General features: G+C 43.4%; 1 protein-coding gene across 1 annotated transcript in view; it reads right to left on the bottom strand.

Annotated features, from left to right (window-relative positions):
- Nucleotides 1-20,709, bottom strand: part of MPPED1 (metallophosphoesterase domain containing 1) — a 114,599-nt gene that overhangs the window by 81,939 nt on the left and 11,951 nt on the right. Inside the window, exon 2 of the mRNA XM_068273071.1 lies at nucleotides 8,885-9,155. Coding sequence (XP_068129172.1) covers nucleotides 8,885-9,039 — 155 coding nt within the window. The 5' untranslated portion in view covers nucleotides 9,040-9,155. The remainder of the gene's footprint in view (nucleotides 1-8,884; nucleotides 9,156-20,709) is intronic.

Here is a 20,709-nt window from a genome sequence, read left to right as displayed (position 1 = left end):
GGATGGAAGGCCGCGCTTTGCTGTCTCAGCCTTGGGCGTTGAAGGACCTTGTCCCGGCTCTGTATGTATGTATGTATGTACGTACGTACGTACGTACGTGTATGTATGTATGTATGTATGTATGTACGTACATGTATGTACGTGTATATATGTATGTATGTATGTATGTACATGTATGTATGTATTTATGTATGTACGTACATGTATGTACGTGTATACATGTATGTATGTATGTGTATGTATGTATGTACGTACGTACGTACGTACGTACGTACATGTATGTATGTACGTGCATCTATGTAGATCAGAGGCGTAGCTAGGATTTTCAGCGCCCGGGGACAAAGACTATTAATGCGCCCCCCCAAAGTCAAGGTTGCCGCGCCAAAAAGGGGCGTGGTCACATAATAAATGTGGGCGTGGTTATGGGTGGAGCCAAATGTATATGGAGGTTAGCAGGCTCACGCTCACCCACCCTCCCTCAGTATGTACCTTCCAGCATGTTCCAAGACAAATTCAGCAATCATGAGCCCCCCCCCATCAAGACAAATTCAGCAATCATGAGGCCCCCAACATAACCAACTCAGCAATCATGAGGCCCCCCAACAAGAAAAATTTAGCAATCATGAGGCCCCCAACAAGACAAATTCAGCAATCATGAGGCCCCCAACAAGACAAATTCAGCGATCTTGAGGCCCCCAACAAATCATGAGGCCCCCAACAAGACAAATTCAGTAACCATGAGGCCCCCAAAAAGACAAATTCAGCAGTCATGAGTCACATAAATAGACAGCATTTCACATAAATAGGTAGAATGCCTCCTTAATATGGTAGACACCTCTCACCTGGCAGCAGTTCTCCAAAATACACTCAATCTGACGTGGTTCCCCAAAAATAGGTAGCCCCAGGTCTATAGTTGTCCCCAGAATAGGCCAGGGGGTATATATGCCCAGTATATGTAGCCAGGGGTATATATGCCCAGTATATGTAGCCAGGGGTATATGTGCCCAGAGTAGGTAGCCAGGGGTATATGTGCCCAGAGTAGGTAGCCAGGGGTATATGTGCCCAGAGTAGGTAGCCAGGGGTATATGTGCCCAGAGTAGGTAGCCAGGGGTATAGGTGCCCAGAGTAGGTAGCCAGGGGTATAGGTGCCCAGAGTAGGTAGCCAGGGGTATAGGTGCCCAGAGTAGGTAGCCAGGGGTATAGGTGCCCAGGGTAGGTAGCCAGGGGTATATGCCCAGTATATGTAGTTAGGGGTATATGTGCCCAATATATGTAGGCAGGGGTATATGTGCCCAGAGTAGGTAGCCAGGGGTATATGTGCCCAGAGTAGGTAGCCAGGGGTATATGCCCAGTATATGTAGTTAGGGGTATATGTGCCCATTATATGTAGGCAGGGGTATATGTGCCCAGAGTAGGTAGCCAGGGTTATATGTGGCCAGAGTAGGTAGCCAGGGGTATATGCCCAGTATATGTAGTTACGGGTATATGTGCCCAATATATGTAGGCAGGGGTATATGTGCCCAGAGTAGGTAGCCAGGGGTATATGTGCCCAGAGTAGGTAGCCAGGGGTATATGTGCCCAGAGTAGGTAGCCAGGGGTATATGTGCCCAGAGTAGGTAGCCAGCGGTATATGTGCCCAGAGTAGGTAGCCAGTAGCCAGGGGTAAGGTATATGTGCCCAGAGTAGGTAGCCAGGGGTATATGTGCCCAGAGTAGGTAGCCAGGGGTATATGTGCCCAGAGTAGGTAGCCAGAGGTATAGGTGCCCAGAGTAGGTAGCCAGGTCAGCCAGGTGTCCCCCTCCCCAGCAGGAGGGGAGCAGCGCAGAGAAGAGCTGCTCTCTCTCCCTCGCTGTCCCCTCCAATGTCTGTCCGGTGGCTGGCAGCGGCGGGCGGAACTTACCTCCGTCTCGTCGCAGCGCCGGATGGATCTGCCACTACTCTGGTCTGGTCCAGACCAGAGCAGCGGCTGCGCACCCGAACTTCCGGCCGGCGCTGGAGCGAGACGGAGGTGAGTTCCGCCCGCCGCTGCCAGCCACCGGACAGACATTGGAGGGGACAGCGAGGGAGAGAGAGAGCACCTAAGGTGAGGGAAGGAGGGGGGAGATGGCCCCCCTTCCCCACCGTCCGCACAGCTCTCTCTCTTCTCTGCGCTGCTCCCCTCACCCCCCGCAAGAAAAAAAAAAAAAACCGAAGCTCAGCTGGGCGCCCTTGGGGACCCGGCGCCCCGGGGCACTTGTCCTACCCCGACCCCCCCTAGCTCCGCGCCTGATGTAGATGTATATATGTATGTACATGTATGTATGTACATGTTTGTATGTACATGTTTGTATGTACATGTATATATAGAGAGAGTTTAGCCTCATTTGTCTCTTTTTACAAGTTGTAATTTGATCTCTCCCCATGTCACCTGACTGCCATGGCAGAGATGGCAGAAAAGCTTATTTTAAAGCACAGGATAGTAACAATATAGCCATTTGGTTCCCAAATGCTTCTGAGCTAAGTGCTTCTGCCATATTGTTACCGATTGTTGCCCTGATTTTGACTACTCTCTAATTTGTGCAGTTTCAAAATTTTTAAGTGTCTTCATAAATGTAATTAATTCACAAAGTTTGTGTTCTAGTCTTTTTTTTATATGCAGAATGTTTACCAGGCTTTTATTCTGTCATATTTTGGTAAATTATGACTTGAGAATTGGAGGCCGAAAATTCTAGAAAAAAATGTACCGCTTTTGACTCCTAATTCCAGACAGAAATGCACCGCCAGGGAGGTTAAAATCTTGTGATAACCAGAACAAATAGGCAGATACAATGTGTGGGTTTTATGCACAGTAGCAGTGTTTATATTAAAACTATAGGGGATGAAATTGGAGAAATAGTGTATTTTTTTTTCATTTTCTCCTTGTTTTTCCCTTTAAAATGCATACCAAAAAAAAAAGAAGAAATTACTGAAAACAAATATCAATCCCAAAAAGCCAAATTGGTGGTGAAAAAACAAGATATAGATCATTTCATTGTGATTAGTAGTGATTAAGCTATTGGCAAATGAAAGGGATGAGCACTGAAAGGTGAAAATCGCTCTTGTCCATTAGGGTAAAAGCCACCTTGGGGTGAAGTGGTTAAACATCCCACTGCATGAATCATTTTGCAGTTTTATATTATTAAAAATTATCTTTCCATTTAAATTTCCAGCCATCCATGAGCAGGAACGGATCAAGACCAAGTTGCGCCTGGGGCAAGGTCAGGTTTTGGCGCCTAAACTGCCATTCATTTTGCCGCCTTTTTAAAAAATTCAACAAACTGCGCCTGGGGCAAGATACCCGCTTGCCTCCCCCACACCCTAGATCCGTCCCTGTCCATGAGATTCTAAGATGGCCAATAAGTGTAAATTTCAGCCCCTTGCAATCATGGCCCAGTACACACTGCCCAATTCGATTTATTTGTTTATTTTTTCTGGGGCAGGGGGGGTGGGGGCAGTAGGCTAAAACTCTAGGTTATGCTAAAACTCTATACAGTTGTATGCATGTTAAAGCCAGATAGAAGCTTAAAGGACAACTGGAGTAAGAGAGATATGGAGGCTGCCATATTTATTTTCTTTTCATCAATGTACAGTATATTGCCTGGCTGTCTTGCTGATCCTCTGCCTCGAATAAGGTTAGCCATAGACCCCGAACAAGCATGCAGCAGATCAGGCCTGTCTGACATTATTGTCAGATCTGACAAGATTAACTGCATGCTTGATTCTGGTGTTGTTCAGACACTTCTGTAGCCAAATAGATCAGTAGGGCTGTCAGGCAACTGGTATTGTTTAAAACTACTTGAAGAGAAGACCGCCTCAAGCCAATGGGCGTGACTATGGCGGCAGCCCCAGGGCCGCTTAACGCCAATTGGCGTCAAGTCCTGGGGCTGTAGTTTCACAGGGAACGTCTGCGCGCATGCGCGATCGTTCCCTGCCACTTCATGGAACGGAGTTCCGGGATTAGCCTGCTAGCCACTGATCGCGGGTAGCAAGCTGCTTGTAAACGAAAGGGGAAAGAAATCCCCTTTGTTTACAACTGTACAGCGTTGCGGTCCCTGGCAGCGCTGTACAAGATCGGTGATCCCCGGTCTCTGATTGGCCGGGGAGTACCGTCCTCTCATAAGCTGATGCCTATGAGAGGAGGAGCAGGACGGATCACCATCCTGTTCCAATTCTGATGGCGGAGGGGAGGAGGGAAGGGGAGGGAGGGAGGAGGGAGAGAGAGAGAGCCTCATAGAGGCTGTGAAAAAAAAAATAAACGGCCGCAGCGATCGGACCAGTCCGGCGGCATGTCCCCTTAGGGACAAAAAAAAGGAGGTGAGTCCGATCGCTGGGCTCCTTAGCACTGCAAAAAATGACCTGGTCTTTAGGGGGGGTTAGCACTGTGGGCGCCAAGTGGTTAAAGAGAAACTCAGACCAAAAATTTAACTTTATCCCAATCAGTAGCTGATACGCCCTTTTACATGAGAAATCTATTCCTTTTCACAAACAGACCATCAGGGGGCGGTGTATGACTGATATTGTGGTGAAACCCCTCCCACAAGAAACTCTGAGGACTGTGGTACTCCTGGCAGTTTTCTGTCTGTGAACCCTGTTGCATTGTGGGAAATAGTTGTTTACAGCTGTTTCCAACTGCCAAAAAAGTATGCAGCAGCTACATCACCTGCCAACAGTAAAAATGTCACCAATGTAATAAATGTCAGAATGTAAATCAGGGATTTAAAAGATTTTACAATGGGCAAACACTGACTAAATCATTTATACATAATTATTGTAAAAATGAAGCACTTTTTTATTACATTATTTTCACTGGAGTTCCTCTTTAAAAGGAAATAAATATGGCAGCATCCATATTCTTCTCACTTCAGCTGTCCTGGAGTAATAAAGTATGCTATCACAAATACCACTTTTGTAGTGAAGACAGACTCTACACTGAAGGGAGGACATCTACAATCTACAGCACGTTGCCACCTAATGGCTGGAGGAAAATGTATGCAGTAAGTAAATAGACACAGGTTATGTGATTGGCTGGCCCCTAGCACCTGCAAATGCAAATGTATGGAAGCAGGTACCAGGGGCTATTATTCAAGTAGCAGGAGGCAAGAGGACAGAAGGTATGATCAGAATGGGGCACTTCTTAAAGAGAATCTGTAATCTAAAATTCTTACAATAAAAAGCATACCATTCTATTCATTATGTTCTCCTGGGCCCCTCTGTGCTGTTTCTGCCACTCCCTGCTGTGATCCTGGCTTGTAATTGCCAGTTTTAGGCAGTGTTTACAAACAAAAGACATGGCTGCTAAAAGCTTGTGATAGGCTCAGTTAAGCTCAGTCTGTGACTCACACAGAGCCTGCAGGAGGCATGGAGAGGGTGTGTATAGCTTCTATCCTATCACAGCAGAGCAGCAGATTCCTGCCTGAGTGCCTGAGCCTGACAAAGCCGTCAGAGAAAAGAAGATTAGATTAGATAACAGAGATAATACAGCCACTGTACAACTAGGAATCGCTGCAGTAAGACATACCACATTAGAACAGGAATAGGAACTTATAGGATAGAAGAAATAAGGATGAAAATTTTGTTACAGAGTCTCTTTAAATATGTGTATCTTTTCATTAAAATTTGCAAATTTTACGCTGACTTGTAGGAATTTTTTTTTCTCAACAAATATAAAATTTCACAAAAAAATAAATTGATTAACAAAAAAAAAAATCAGCCCATGGGTTAAGACTGTTAACACAAAGACAGTCTCTTTAAAGTGTACCAGAGACGAAGCACCCTCGTGTATTTTACCATATATATCAGTGGGAACATTAGAGAAAACACCTACCCTGCTCTCTGTTTCATCCTTCACTGCTCAGCCTGGTTGTTATCAGCCCTGATAAAATCCCTGACTAAGCATTCAGGAATCATTATAGCTGAGCTCTGATTTCCTGTTCTGTATACTTGCAGCATCACAGAGAGCTGTGATGAGATGGGAGGAGCTGCTGGTGCCAACGAAGGAGCTTATGCCTGTGTCTGCTAATGTAAGGGTATATTGAAAAATGTTGGGTTTTTTTAATCTATGTTTGTTAGTCATAAGAGGTTTTTAGAAATGGTGATTTCATTTTGCACACAGCCCACTAAATAATATGCTTTTCTGATTAACTGTGTTTTGCGTGGAGTTTTAGTAAAAGACAGCACTCCAGAGCGGCGAAAATATCAGGTATAGCATATTTTATGTAAAATCTATCGGGTGATATGTTTGTTTTTGTGCCAAAGCGTTCATCTCTGGTTTCCTTTAACACATACTTGTGAAAAAAACACTTAAAAGAGAGCTGTGCCACTTAATGCCAGTATAGATGTGAAAGCAAGTAGTCAAACCCCTGAGACCCATGGATGAATGGTAGCAGGTAAGGCCAGTGTTGAGGGGAGAGTTGATTAGGGTAATTACCTTTTAAGGTATATTCTTCCTTTTACTAAAGTTTACAAAATCCGGAATTGACTTAGAGGAACTGTTTTTCAACAAATTACACTTAAATAAAAAAAAATTAAAAAAAAACAGCAGATGACAATGTAATGCCATTGTACATCTGACTTAACATGAGTGGCCTGCTACCGCCTTCAGATTAGCTGCCCTAGGCCGGGGCCTATATGAACTTGTCAGAAATCCAAAAGCCACATAGGCAGAGAAACACCATTCCAAATCCTAACATGTATAATGATTAGCATCTTTCTTCACACAATATATTTTTCTAATCACTCCACAACCATACTTGATAAATTCCTCCCAGAGTTTTTTTATATCAAGACTTATGTAAAACCTTTATGTACTGTTATTTTGCCATCTCTAGAGTAATGCATAAAACTGTAACTTGCTTTATAAATCACTGCTTGACTTGTTATATATACTCACATTGTAATGTTAATAGTTACGAAGACATTTTTATTGCTAACATGCAGTGACATAGTTCTTAAGCTAAGAATAAAATATAACAATGTTGTATTCAGAAAAACCTGCAGTAAAGATTTATCTTACACAAATTGTCACTATTACGGAAAAAGGGGAATATTAAGGCACACTTAATTTTATTAGGATTTTTCATGGAAAATTAAAAAGCCTTAAAAAGCCTTAATGGAGGTAAATAAATGCTCAAATTAAGAAAAATAGTCAAGCTTTCAAAAACATTTTTTTTCATCAGCTCAGATTCTGTCTCACTTACCTAACGCAAGAGAGAGCTTTGAAAAAAAAATTGTTTGTAGCCATAAATGTATGTGGTATTGATTTGATATATCTCTATTCCTCTTATGGAAATAAAAAAAACATGCAGTGTGCGTACATCATTTTAAAATAATGTACGGTTTTGATTTAGTTTTATATAGACACTGGTGTTTTTATTGTCCAAGACAAGCAAGCACAACTTCTTCTTTACTTCTTATTTATCACAGATGCACATAGACATTTTTATGGTGCGTAATATATATTTTTCAAAACCTCCATAAAAATAATTTCTTACTTTGGCAGACAATAACTTCACCGGTTGAAGTTTTGCTGACATGAAAAGCTTGAGGAAAAATATCCGAGAATGTTTCAGATGGAGACACAATGGGTAAAATTCTTATACAAGTATTTGGTTTTATCTCCTATTTGAACCAGTCCGACGAAGGCTTTTTATAAGTCGAAAGCTCACTGTTTATCCATCTCTAAGTTAGCCAATAAATGGTATCATCCTGATTCAAAATTTGTGGAAAAAAATGAAATTCCCAATTCAATTTTCCTCTTAATGAATCTTTCTACCATGAAGTTAGCTATTCAAATGTAATTTTTTTTTGCAGGCTGCCATTTAATGTATTTACAAGATGTTTGGGAAATTAACTAGAATTCATTGTTCTGAATTCAACTTTACTAGCTTGTCAATTACAGTGAATAAAGAAATCCTCACTCACTGTATACTTATTTCTTAAAATATAGATTAGGGTTTAGCAATTTATACTATCGCTAAAAAATAACTCTAAAATGTTTAAGGGGATAATAGCTTTATACTTATAGGGATTTTATTTAGGTTTTCCAAAATACCTATTAAAAATACTTATGTAGAAACTTTATATGTATTAGAACATTTTTATTTCTGCAAATTAATTTTGAGCTTCTTAGGTGAACATTCTTTTAAATTCAGTTTTCCAAAATATGTATTGCTAAATAAATTTACTCAGAAGGTAACAATAGATACAGCATGGTTGAACTTGCTCCCCCCCCCCCCCTCCTTTCCCGCCTCCCAAAACTTTCCTCAACAGCACATGAAACATCAAAAAGCATACGTCAACCTAGACATGGGAAGGAAAAAGATTGGAAAGTATCATCATTACAACAATGTAACTGGCGTATGACCAGCCCATGCTATGTCATGCTGTAAGGTTGTAAAGTTCTATAAATGCTCAATTAACTTTTCCTCTCTTAGAAATAATAAAGGTTTATACTAATCAAATCCTCTGTGTTTTGGATTCTGGCAATTGTACTCAGATTGACTGGCTAACTCTCTTGGTAATGGACCACGAGGTGACATTTTTGGGTCTTTGTCACATTAAGGCCCATAGTTGGCTATCTAGACATATATGTGAAATTTTTATATATTTTTTAATCACTTATTTTAAATAAAATGTATTTGCATTAAACTTTAAAAAAAAAAAATTAAGCATGTGGACATTTCCAAGACATTACTCCCAAATTTCTGAAAAGTCCATGAATATTATGTTCCACAATACACCACATATTCACACATCTTAAGAAGAAGAAAATCTACACATATGTCACCTATACATTTTTCTTTGAAGTATATGTAATCAATAAATAAAAATAATATTAAAAAATTCTTCGGGGACATATCGTACTCACATTTGCACATGCGGTGGCTGGAACCTTCCCTGGTTGATATTGTAGAATGTGAATGCCTGTGTTGGGTTGGAGCTGTACTCATCCAGTTCTATGATGACTCTGCTAGGCGGATGCCTTCTTGATGCCATGATGTGCGAGTGGGTGTACGCCATCATCGCCGAGGAGCCCTGGTTTTTATTTTCATATGAACATCTCTGCTATCTTCCCACCCCAAAGAGAGACAAATATGTCATCCTCATTCCTGTCGACAAAACACTCCCCTTTTTGAAATCTGGAGAGAAAAAAACACACATGCACACAAAACATATTGAGAGAAGAAGTAACTGTATCACACTTAATCCATGTGAAAAGAAAAACTGGAGGGGGTGGTGAGAAATCATAGATGGGGAAAGGAAGGGGGGGGGGGAGTTTATTGGGAAAGAGGAAACTGATTGTCACATTTAAGGTTGGCTAAATTTCCAAGAAAAAAATTGCAGGATTAGCAATTGCAAAACACCATCATTATCTCAAAGGAAAATTATGTTAACTCTACAGCTGCGAGAAAGTGCTGTCTAGAACTGGGCTGATGTGTCTGAAAGCCGAAGAGTTAACGTGAAAGGAGTGGAAATTAAAGCGGGAGAAAAAAAAAACAGTTTCACGAATTAAATCCATGTTCCATTTTCTTGTGTTGAAGCCTTTTTAACTGCTGATCACTATAAACACTTGAGATTTTTTTCTACCCATCCCTTTGTATAATTGGGCGTCTTTATTTTCCGTTTCCAGGCGAGATAAAAAAGAAAATTAATTTTACATGCCCACACATGACAAGCTACAAGCCTTTTAATGTTGCTAAAAAACAGTATTTAAGTGACAGAGCTTTGTAATTTTTTTTTTCTAAACTGAAAGGTATTTTTTTTTTCAGTAGATGTAATTACTAACAGATGCTATGAGCGCTATTCCACACTGCTAAATACGGCCACTGTGTGTGTGTATATATATATATATATATATATATATATATATATATATATATATATATATATATATATATATTCAAATACTTTAATGTTTTCCTGGGTACCAGATAATTAGCACTATATATACACACTCTGTATATATTCTGGCGTATAAGACAACTTTTTAACCCTTGAAAATCTGAAAAGTCAGGGCCGTCTCATAGGCTGGGTTTCATTGATGCCGGGTGATACATGGTGCTGATACCCAATGGGCGTAACGCCACATGCTGATGTTTAATTACCAGGTGCTGGAGATTCGGCGTTCGCCGCATATGCTGGGAGGAGCTCATTGCTCATGCTGCAAGGTCTGGGACGCCCAGGGTATGGAAGAAAGAGATCGCACTGTGTTCATAAAACACGCCTCTTCCACCTGTCTGGCCCGCCCTATCCTGTTACTGCATGTGCGAGATCTGAGAGGCAGAGAAGGAGGTAAATAGGATACAAGGGCGGGCCAGAAGGGTGAAAGAGGTGTATTTTATGGGCAAAGCACAATCTATTCTTCCATACCATTCTGATAAATAGGGTGAGCTGACCAATCCACTTGGAAACAGGTAGAGCTGACCAATCGACTAAAGGTGGCCACACACCATACAATTTTTAAAATATCTGTTCAATTTAAGAATTGCAAACAATTTTTCTGACTGATTGTAACATTTCAAAAAATATGACCAATGTACCACACACCTATGTTCAATTTTTCCCCAATTATGATAAAAATGATTGGAAACTCTGAGAAAATTGCTAGGGTGTGTATATTAATAAATGGACAATCTAACACACACCATACAATCTTTAGAAAGATTGAAGAAAAATATCTGGCATTCCGGATCGATAAAAATCGATGAAAATGGAAATCCGATTGGATTTTTCAGTCGAATGAAAAAAAAAGCTTTTTTTGGGAGATCCGATCATTTTTATCGAATTGCCGTAAAATCGGATAATTTTATTGTATCGTGGGTTGCCACCTTTAGGGAGGTTCAGTCACCTGTATACTGTTATATACTGGGTACCACATACAGTACAGCACCAGTATATGTTCATACATAGCACCAGTATATGAATTCTTTTTTTTTTTTTTGTATGTGGTGAGTGTTGAAGGGAAAGGGGGGGGGGGGGGAGTCTTATACGGTGAGTATATTCCAAACTCTATATTTTAACTGGAAAAGTTGGGGGGTCGTCTTATACGCCCAGTCATGGGTATATATAACATTTACAATACTAGCTACATAATATTTCTGTACCATTTAATTTGTATCAATCACAATCAATAGATGGTTATAAATTATTATTATTATCTTTTAATTAAAGAATGTCTACATATCACCTTGATCTTCAGGGCTAGCAATGCCCCTGCTCTCTGCCCCCTTTTAACTAAAGAGCTTGGGGCCCCAGTGCGAGGTTTACATGGGGCCCCAACCACTGTATGGATATGTAGCCCCAAAACCTACCAAGGACAGCTGCAGTGCCAGCAGAGAGGTGTTTTTAAAGAAACAGTTAGGATTACTACTATGCAATGCACACATAGAGGTGTTCATTACCAGCATAGCACCATTCATAAGCTAATATGATGAGTGACGGAGGGCCCCTAGTGTGCCCCTCTGGTCCAGGGGCCCCGGTGCGGTCACAACCTCTGCATCCCCTATTGCTACAACACTAGGGATGGAAGAAAAAATGGAAATCATTCTTGTGATTGGTCTAAAATTACCGCAGAAAAATTCTCCATTCTCTGATTTGTCCAAGGCTTCCGAGCTCTGTGATTGGGCAAAAATTACAGAGCTGCGGTAAATCGGATTTCCACGGAATTCTGATTTCCAATCTCCGTTTTCCGCATGCCGATAGGAAATGCAGAAATTCCAATTCTGCGGGAATCCGATTGAGCTTCCCTATATGCCGCTGCCCTCTTCCATATTCTGTCGCGTGTGGTGACTTCCTGTCATCAGTGGTCACTCTGCATCAGGAGAGGCTGAGAACCCAAATGTAATGTGATTGGCTCATTTGCTGCCATTTTCATCACAAGGGGCAATTTCTGGTCCTAGGTTAGTGGACTGAAGATTTAGGGTCGGTTTCCACTACAGGCAGACTCTGGATGCAGAAAACTGTCTCCAAAGAATGCCTATGGGAAATCTGCATCAGAAAAATCGCGTTTAGTGGAAACATAGGCATTCATTGGAGTCGGTTTTTCTGCATCCAGAATCCCCTTGTAGTGGAAACAGTCACTGGCTTCTAGTGAATTTGGTGATGTCATTTGTCTCCGTTCTAGTGAATGTATTGATGTTAATGTAGTGATGTCACTAGCCTATTGTGGATTTAGTGCTGTCGCTAGCCTCTTGTGGATTTAGTGACGCCACTAGTTTATTGTGGATTTAGTGATGTCACTAGCCTTTTGTGGATTTAGTGATGTCACTAGCCTTTTGTGGATTTAGTGATGTCACTAGCCTTTTGTGGATTTAGTGATGTCACTAGCCTTTTGTGGATTTAGTGATGCCACTAGCTTTTTGTGTATTCCGTGATGTTACTATCCTCTTGTAGATTGTGATGTCACTAGCCTCTTGTGGATATAGTGATGTCACTATCCTCTTGTAGATTGTGATGTCACTAGCCTCTTGTGGATATAGTGATGTCACTAGCCTCTTGTGGATATAGTGATGTCACTAGCCTCTTGTGGATATAGTGATGTCACTAGCCTCTTGTGGATTTAGTGCTGTCACTAGCCTCTTGTGGATATAGTGATGTCACTAGTCTCTTGTGGATATCGTGATGTCACTAGCCTCGTGCGGATTTAGTGATGTCACTAGCCTCGTGTGGATATAGTGATGTCACTAGCCTCTTGTGGATTTAGTGCTGTCACTATCCTCTTGTGGATTTAGTGCTGTCACTAGCCTCTTGTGGATTTAGTGATGTCACTAGCCTCTTGTGGATTTAGTGCTGTCACTAGCCTCTTGTGGATTTAGTGCTGTCACTAGCCTCTTGTGGATTTAGTGATGTCACTAGCATCTTGTGGATTTAGTGATGTCACTAGCATCTTGTGGATTTAGTGATGTCACTAGCCTCTTGTGGATTTAGTGATGTCACTAGCATCTTGTGGATTTAGTGATGTCACTAGCATCTTGTGGATTTAGTGATGTCACTAGCATCTTGTGGATTTAGTGATGTCACTAGCATCTTGTGGATTTAGTGATGTCACTAGCATCTTGTGGATTTAGTGATGTCACTAGCATCTTGTGGATTTAGTGATGTCACTAGCATCTTGTGGATTTAGTGATGTCACTAGCCTCTTGTGGATTTAGTGCTGTCACTAGCCTCTTGTGGATTTAGTGCTGTCACTAGCCTCTTGTGGATTTAGTGATGTCACTAGCCTCTTGTGGATTTAGTGCTGTCACTAGCCTCTTGTGGATTTAGTGCTGTCACTAGCCTCTTGTGGATTTAGTGATGTCACTAGCATCTTGTGGATTTAGTGATGTCACTAGCATCTTGTGGATTTAGTGATGTCACTAGCATCTTGTGGATTTAGTGATGTCACTAGCATCTTGTGGATTTAGTGATGTCACTAGCATCTTGTGGATTTAGTGATGTCACTAGCATCTTGTGGATTTAGTGATGTCACTAGCATCTTGTGGATTTAGTGATGTCACTAGCCTCTTGTGGATTTAGTGCTGTCACTAGCCTCTTGTGGATTTAGTGCTGTCACTAGCCTCTTGTGGATTTAGTGCTGTCACTAGCCTCTTGTGGATTTAGTGCTGTCACTAGCCTCTTCTGGATGTAGTGATGTCACTAGCCTCTTGTGGATTTAGTGCTGTCACTAGCCTCTTGTGGATTTAGTGATGTCACTAGCCTCTTGTGGATTTAGTGCTGTCACTAGCCTCTTGTGGATTTAGTGCTGTTACTAGCCTTTTGTGTATTCTGTGATGTCGCTATCCTCTTGTAGATTGTGATGTCACTAGCCTCTAGGATATTCTGTGATGTCACTATCCTCTTGTATTGTGATGTCACTAGCCTCTAGGATATTCTGTGATGTCACTGTCCTCTTGTAGATTTAGTGATGTCACTAGCCTCTCGTGGATATAGTGATGTCCCTAGCCTATTGTGGATTTAGTGATGTCACTAGCCTCATGTGGATATAGTGATGTCACTAGCCTCTTGTGAGAAAACGCGGAAAAGCCGCCGCCAATACTCAGAGTGAGGCGGCTGATTCCGCGTTTGACATGGCAGTTGGGACGCAGTTGAAACGCGGAGAAACCGCCGCATGCTCTAACTACAGGGCGGCGGATTCTGCATCCAATGCGGCCAGCTGCTCGCATGGGCCTGCTTCTCTCAGTAAGGCGGAATGCGGAGGAAACGCCGCACGCTCAGACAGCGTGGCGGCGGATTCCGCATCCCATACAGCAACAACATTACAACACATGACTGGTGTGGCTGGGACTGATAGTCCACACTGGTTTAGGAGGACGCGCGCGCGCGCGCAGAGAGGCAGGGCCTTTATGGCAGTCAGAAGAGGGTCAGCTGACCAAGCCGGTCACCTGACTATTGCAGCTACTCTCATTGGTCCAGCACTTAAGGGTGGCGCTGGAGAGCTCCAGTGTATATATACTGGATGCTGGTCATTCATCTGGTGTCTGGCGTTGCGATCACTACATGGTAGCACTCAGACCTTGTCAGTATCTGTGTGTATTAGACAGTTTCGTAGGTGTTGATGATCACGGAGCTCACACCTTAGCCTAGGAATTCTGTTATTATCTGTATTATTATCTAGACCAGTTTCCAAGGTGTTGACGGCCAAGGAACTCACACCTTAGTCTAGGAATTGAGTACCATCTGTATTATTTGTTATATTCTAGTCTAGTCCCTGGAGTGTGAGGATCTTGGAGCTCACACTCAAGCTTAGGCATTGTTGATTATCTGTTATATGTTCTGCTTTCCTGACCATTCTTCTGATCTCTGATTTTGTACCTTGTCCTTCTGATACTCTGTTGCTGAACTCGGCTAGTCCCTGGTATCTGCATCCGTCTCCTGTCTCTGTACCTGATCTGTCTATCTGTTGCCGACCTGGCCTGTCCGACCTCGAGAACTATCTTCCCAGTTGGAGATAGTTCACTAACCTATCAGTGACACTGCACCTTTGGTCTCACTCTCGCTTTGTCCTTCCCACTGTGTCAGTCTGGCTCCGCCCCTTGGGGAGCATCAGACCTGTGAAAGGATTCTGATCCATAGCAGTAGCTCTTACTGTTTAGTACCTATCTTACAGGTGCTTTCCTCAAAGTATTACTGTTGCACCAAACACTCTCATCACTCAGGTGTCCAGAGGTTAGTAGATATATCTGATTATCGGTGATTCTGCAGATCATCAATAATCTGGTATATTCTGTATTCTCGGTGATACTGCAGATCACCGGTAATCAGACCCTCTCTGTGTTACACCGATCGTTACACCTCTTGTGGATTTAGTGCTGTCACTAGCCTCTTGTGGATATAGTGATGTTACTATAAAGATTACTTTTATTGCAGTGATCTTACTGGTCTCTACTCGAGGAATAATCTGCAGTCAGGTGACTTTTCCAGTGATGTCACAATTCCCATCAGCCTCTTCTGCAGCAGACCAGTCCCTAGCGAGTTACCGGACTGCATTCTGGCCCGTTTCAGCAATCCGCTTCGCCCACTGCACTTTTATTAGAACTCTTCCACCCGATTGGTTAAGGAAACAAGGATTTTTTTCTCTCTCTCACAATTTTAATAAGGACCTTTTTTTAAACAATCTTTGTAAAATGTTACATTTAATAAAATAGGGCAGAAAAAGGAATATTGTAGATTTGTGCAAATTTTCCAGTTTTAACAGGGAGACCTCTGACCCCGCGCAATTCTTCTTGTCATTATGCAGAAACCGATCGGCTGCGCTTATTGTAGGTGGGAGAACTGACAGCGGCCAGACCTCATTAGCTGCAGATAATATTTCTGCCAGGGGGATTTTAATAGCGCCTTGTCACAGCTCCACAGATTTAGCGAGAAATTCTCGGCGATGGAACACGGTGAGATATTCCCAGGATTTTAAAGAAAAGTATTGTAGCCTCTGATCAACTCACTTTAAATTTCTGTCATTTTAAGAGGTGCGTGTAGCGAATTTTAAGCATACATTTTGCATCGAGTGGGTTGCATTAAAGCAGCAGGGATACATCTAAGTGGATAAATACCTTTTCTATTTATATAACATCTGTATTGTACTGTCCACCCTTTGATTTCAGTTAATTTTATATAGTAAATAAAGAGAAAACTATTCCAGGCATGTTCCATCTTTACTGCCTCTGACTGAAGCCAACCCTGTTGTCATTTCCTCCCTTACACTTTTATTTCTCCTAAAATCTGCTCTGTCATATCTAGCTTGTTTGGTAAGCACAGCACAGCACTGTGCATTGTGAGCACAGCATAGATTGTATTTCTGCAGGTCCTGCAGATGGGGTGAGGTGTATTTCCCTTCTCAGCCTCCTTTCACACTGAACTGCCCTCAGCCAATCAGTGAAGAGCAGAAATAAAGGGAGGGGATATAACAAGCTTTCCTTCTCCCCGGCAATGTACCAGAATGGAGTCAAGCTGACTGAGATAAGATTCATCACGGCAGAAACCTTTATGATTATATTAGAATGCTTGCAATGCAGACTGCATGTAGACTACATAATAAACACAGAACAGTGGGTGGAATTTGATTTTATGGCTGACAATCCCACTTTAAGCCAATAAGTAGGGAAGGGTGCTGTAAGAATATGAGTTATGTATGGAGGGGGTATTGTGGGGGATGGAGGAAATTTGCAGTGAAAATGGCAGTGAAAGATATTTATTTAGTAGAAGATGAAATTAATTTTTCCCTCTACAACAATCCTAGTGGTTGCTCCGAACGCTCTTAGCTGCCATTTCTGAAAATGGGGTACGCTGGGTTTGATTTGAGGCAACTATCCCCAAAGTCTGCTTCGCATCAATAACAAAACAAATGTGAGGAAGAATGAGAATGCGATGTGTATACTGCCTATATAGAGTGTTCATAACTCATTGCATGCATACTGTGCAGTCACATGACACACATCACACCCCTATTCCTTCTCACATTCCCCGGTCCATACTGTGCAGTCACATGACACACATCACACCCCTATTATCTCTCACATTCCCCGGACCATACTGTGCAGTCACATGACACACATCACACCCCTATTACATCTCACATTCCCCGGACCATACTGTGCAGTCACATGACACACATCACACCCCTATTCCTGCTCACATTCCCCGGTCCATACTGTGCAGTCACATGACACACATCACACCCCTATTACATCTCACATTCCCCGGACCATACTGTGCAGTCACATGACACACCACACCCCTATTACATCTCACATTTCCCGGACCATACTGCACAGTCACATGACACACATCACACCCCTATTACATCTCACATTCCCCGGACCATACTGTGCAGTCACATGACACACCACACCCCTATTCCTGCTCACATTCCCTGGTCCATACTGTGCAGTCACATGACACACATCATTCCCCGGACCATACTGTGCAGTCACATGACACACCACACCCCTATTCCTTCTCGCATTCCCTGGTCCATACTGCGCAGTCACATGACACACATCACACCCCTATTACATCTCACATTCCCTGGTCCATACTGTGCAGTCACATGACACACATCACACCCCCAGGGCCGGAGCTACCATAGGAAAAAATAGTCAGTTGCCCCAGGGCCCCAGAGCCTGTAGGGGCCCCCAAGTTGTCCCTCCCCCATCTGAACTGTTGCTCCCCAGGGACACTGCAGAGTCTGTTAAGTTGGGGGATGATTGGGGGAGGGTCAGCAGACAGCTCAGGGGCCCAGGAGGGAAATTTGGCTGCAACAAAGGGCCTCTGATGACGCTTTTTGGTCAGGGTGGTGTCTGTTGGGGGGCCCCCAAGCTAATCTTGCCCTAGGGCCCCATTGTTACTTGAACCGGCCCTGCACACCCCTATCCCTTCTCACATTCCCTGGTCCATACTGTGCAGTCACATAACACACATCACATCCCTATTACATCTCACATTCCCCGGCCCATACTGTGCAGTCACATGACACACATCACACCCCTATTACTCCTCACATTCCCCGGTCCATACTTTGCAGTCACAGTAATCTAGTGTGTGTACATATGTATCTTAACTCTTAAAAAAAATAAGTTTTGGATGGCATCCGGATTTAACATAACGATGACAGGTCCTCCTCAAATAGGAACGTGCTGACAGGCTGGAGTAAATCATTTCACACATGTAGATTTTTCACTTAATTATCTGCAAATACTGGCATATGGCCCATATGTTCCATCAAGAACATTGACAGGCGAGCAAAGATTACAGTTAATGAATTTCCAGCGCAATAATAATGTATAGGTGGGTTTACATCACCGGCTAAAAATAACAAGTTCATAAAATCAACAGAACAAAAGGAAGATGGGAGAGAAGCAAATGAGAGTAAATGAGAGTAATAGTCAGAGAAAAGGCTGCTTAATGGATGTGATGGGGGAGATGTGCGAGCAGAAGTGCAAAGAATCGGCGCGTCCCTGTCAGGGGCGTGGCTAGAAACCAGGGGGCCACATAGCAACAGTCCCCCACAAAAAATGACAAGGCACTTTTGTGCCCTCACTCCTCCCACACACCAACAATTTTAGGTAGCTAGAAGTAGACTCCCAGAATTAGGCAACACCCCAGTATTGGTAGCCAGAGGTACCCCCAGTACTAGGAAGTCCCCCAGTATTGGCAGCCAGAAGTGCTCCCCAATAAAGGTAACCAAAGGTACCCCCAGTATTAGGTAGCTTGCCAGTATGGATAGTCAAAGGGGCCTCTAGTAATAAATAGCCCCCCATCCAGGGCCAGTTCTAGTGTGTTTGCCGCCTGAGGCAAACTTGTGAGGATGCGCCAACCCCCTCTCCCTGCCAACCCCCACCCCCGACTTGGAATGATCGCACAGCACCCGACAATTTACTCTGCTACATTTAATGTTTTCATGTGACTTGCTGCAGTCACACAATAGCACACTGGCTGGCTGTGAGTCTGTGACATACAAATTGCTCACCCTCAGCCACTCCATTCCTCCTCAGTCAGGACAGCAGTGCCACCTCCTCCCTTCTGCTGCGCAAGTCTAATGAAACACTGCTGCTCTCCTGCCTCCCCCCTCCTCACTCACTGTCAGACTCCTCACACAGAACAACAAGCTGCTTTTCCCCAATGATGACCTGTTGCTGTTTTAGTGAGAGAAGGGAGAGAGGTTGCTGCAGAGAAAGGGAAAGATTAGTTAAGCTCTTGTTAGCTTGTTCCTTGCTGATATTTGTTGCTGAAAAGCACCACCAAAACAGCTCTTTTGAGAGCTAATGTTCTTGTAATGTGTTTTTTTTTGTGTGTGGCCCACTGACACTGCATATACAGCCTTGTCTGTCGCAGCTGGTTCTTGCTAATTGTTATACTGTGCCAGGCCCAGCACATTCAGCACACCTTTTCACTGCACCTGTGTGACTGCACATTGTATCATACCAGCAGCAGTCACTGCACACCTGTTCACTGCACCTGTGTGACTGCACATTTTGTATCATACCACCAGCAGTCCCTGCATACCTATTCACTGCACCTGTGTGACTGCACATTGTATTATAGCAGCAGTCAGTGCATACATTTCACTGCACCTGTGTAACTGCACATTGTATCATACCACCAGCAGTCACTGCATACCTTTTCACTGCACCTGTGTGACTGCACATTGTATTATTATACCTACTAGCCAACCCGCGTCGTAGCATACGCCGCATCTATCTATCTAGTAGAGTACAAGCCTCAACCTTGAAGCAAGAAGAAGTAGGCTTTCCATGAGAAAATGTATGCGTGCTCAAACACCAAGTTTAACCCTAGCAAGACTGGCTTTGCAAATCCGGCCTAATTGGCTATTCATGAGGCAATGCTCATGCAAATATGCATTTGCTTTCGCATGCCAAACTATGCAGGGTCAAAAAACCAATACTGCAAAGTGCTCTCTCGCTGCCTGGGAACCACAGCGGCACCCCGGAGTGGGAGGCTGGGTGGCGCAGCCGCCCCCCCCCAAGCGTGGCCAGCGCTGGGAAGAGCCGTCCGCACCCACCTCCTAATATTAAAAACAGCCACTTACCTTAACGTCCATTGGGTTCTGCTACATGCGCATTAATTTTCTCATGGAAAGCATTTTGTGCAGTTTGTATCCTTTGGAGGCAGTTGGTGGATGGCTTGCTCCGGTGGTGTGAACCCTGGAGTGAGTGCGCCTGTCCTCCTCCCCCCCCTCTGGAGTGCTGTATGTGAGCCAGCCCTGAGCTCTAAAGCTCGGGGTGACCCATGCTTCTCTCCTTTCTCATGTGGTGCCCCCAAATTAATGCGCATGTAGCAGAATGCAATGGACGTTAAGGTAAGTGCCTGTTTTTAATATTGGGAGGTGGGTGCAGACGGCTCTCCCCGGCGCTGGCCACACTTGGGGGGGGGGGGTCGTCCAGACGTCCACGCCACCCAGCCTCCCCCTCCGAGGTGCCGCTGTGGTTTCCAGGCAGTGAGAGAGCCTGGGACCCTGCGTTCCCCCCAGTTGTATAAAAAGGGGGCATTGGGAATTCTCCCCGTGGCGCTCCTGGAGGCCTGGACCACACCAAAAACTGCTAGCAGATCCGCAAAATGCTAGCAGATTTTGAAACGCTTTTTCTTATTTTTATGTAGCATTTCACCTAGCATTTTGCGGTTTTGTAAAGCGTTTTTGGTGTAGTAGATTTCATATATTGTTACAGTAAAGCTGTTACTGAA

The sequence above is a fragment of the Hyperolius riggenbachi genome, chromosome 3 (genome assembly GCF_040937935.1).
Source record: "Hyperolius riggenbachi isolate aHypRig1 chromosome 3, aHypRig1.pri, whole genome shotgun sequence".
Lineage (NCBI taxonomy): Eukaryota > Metazoa > Chordata > Amphibia > Anura > Hyperoliidae > Hyperolius > Hyperolius riggenbachi.
The sequence above is the reverse complement of the archived record's forward strand: the minus strand, read 5'-3'. Positions and strand labels throughout refer to the sequence as shown.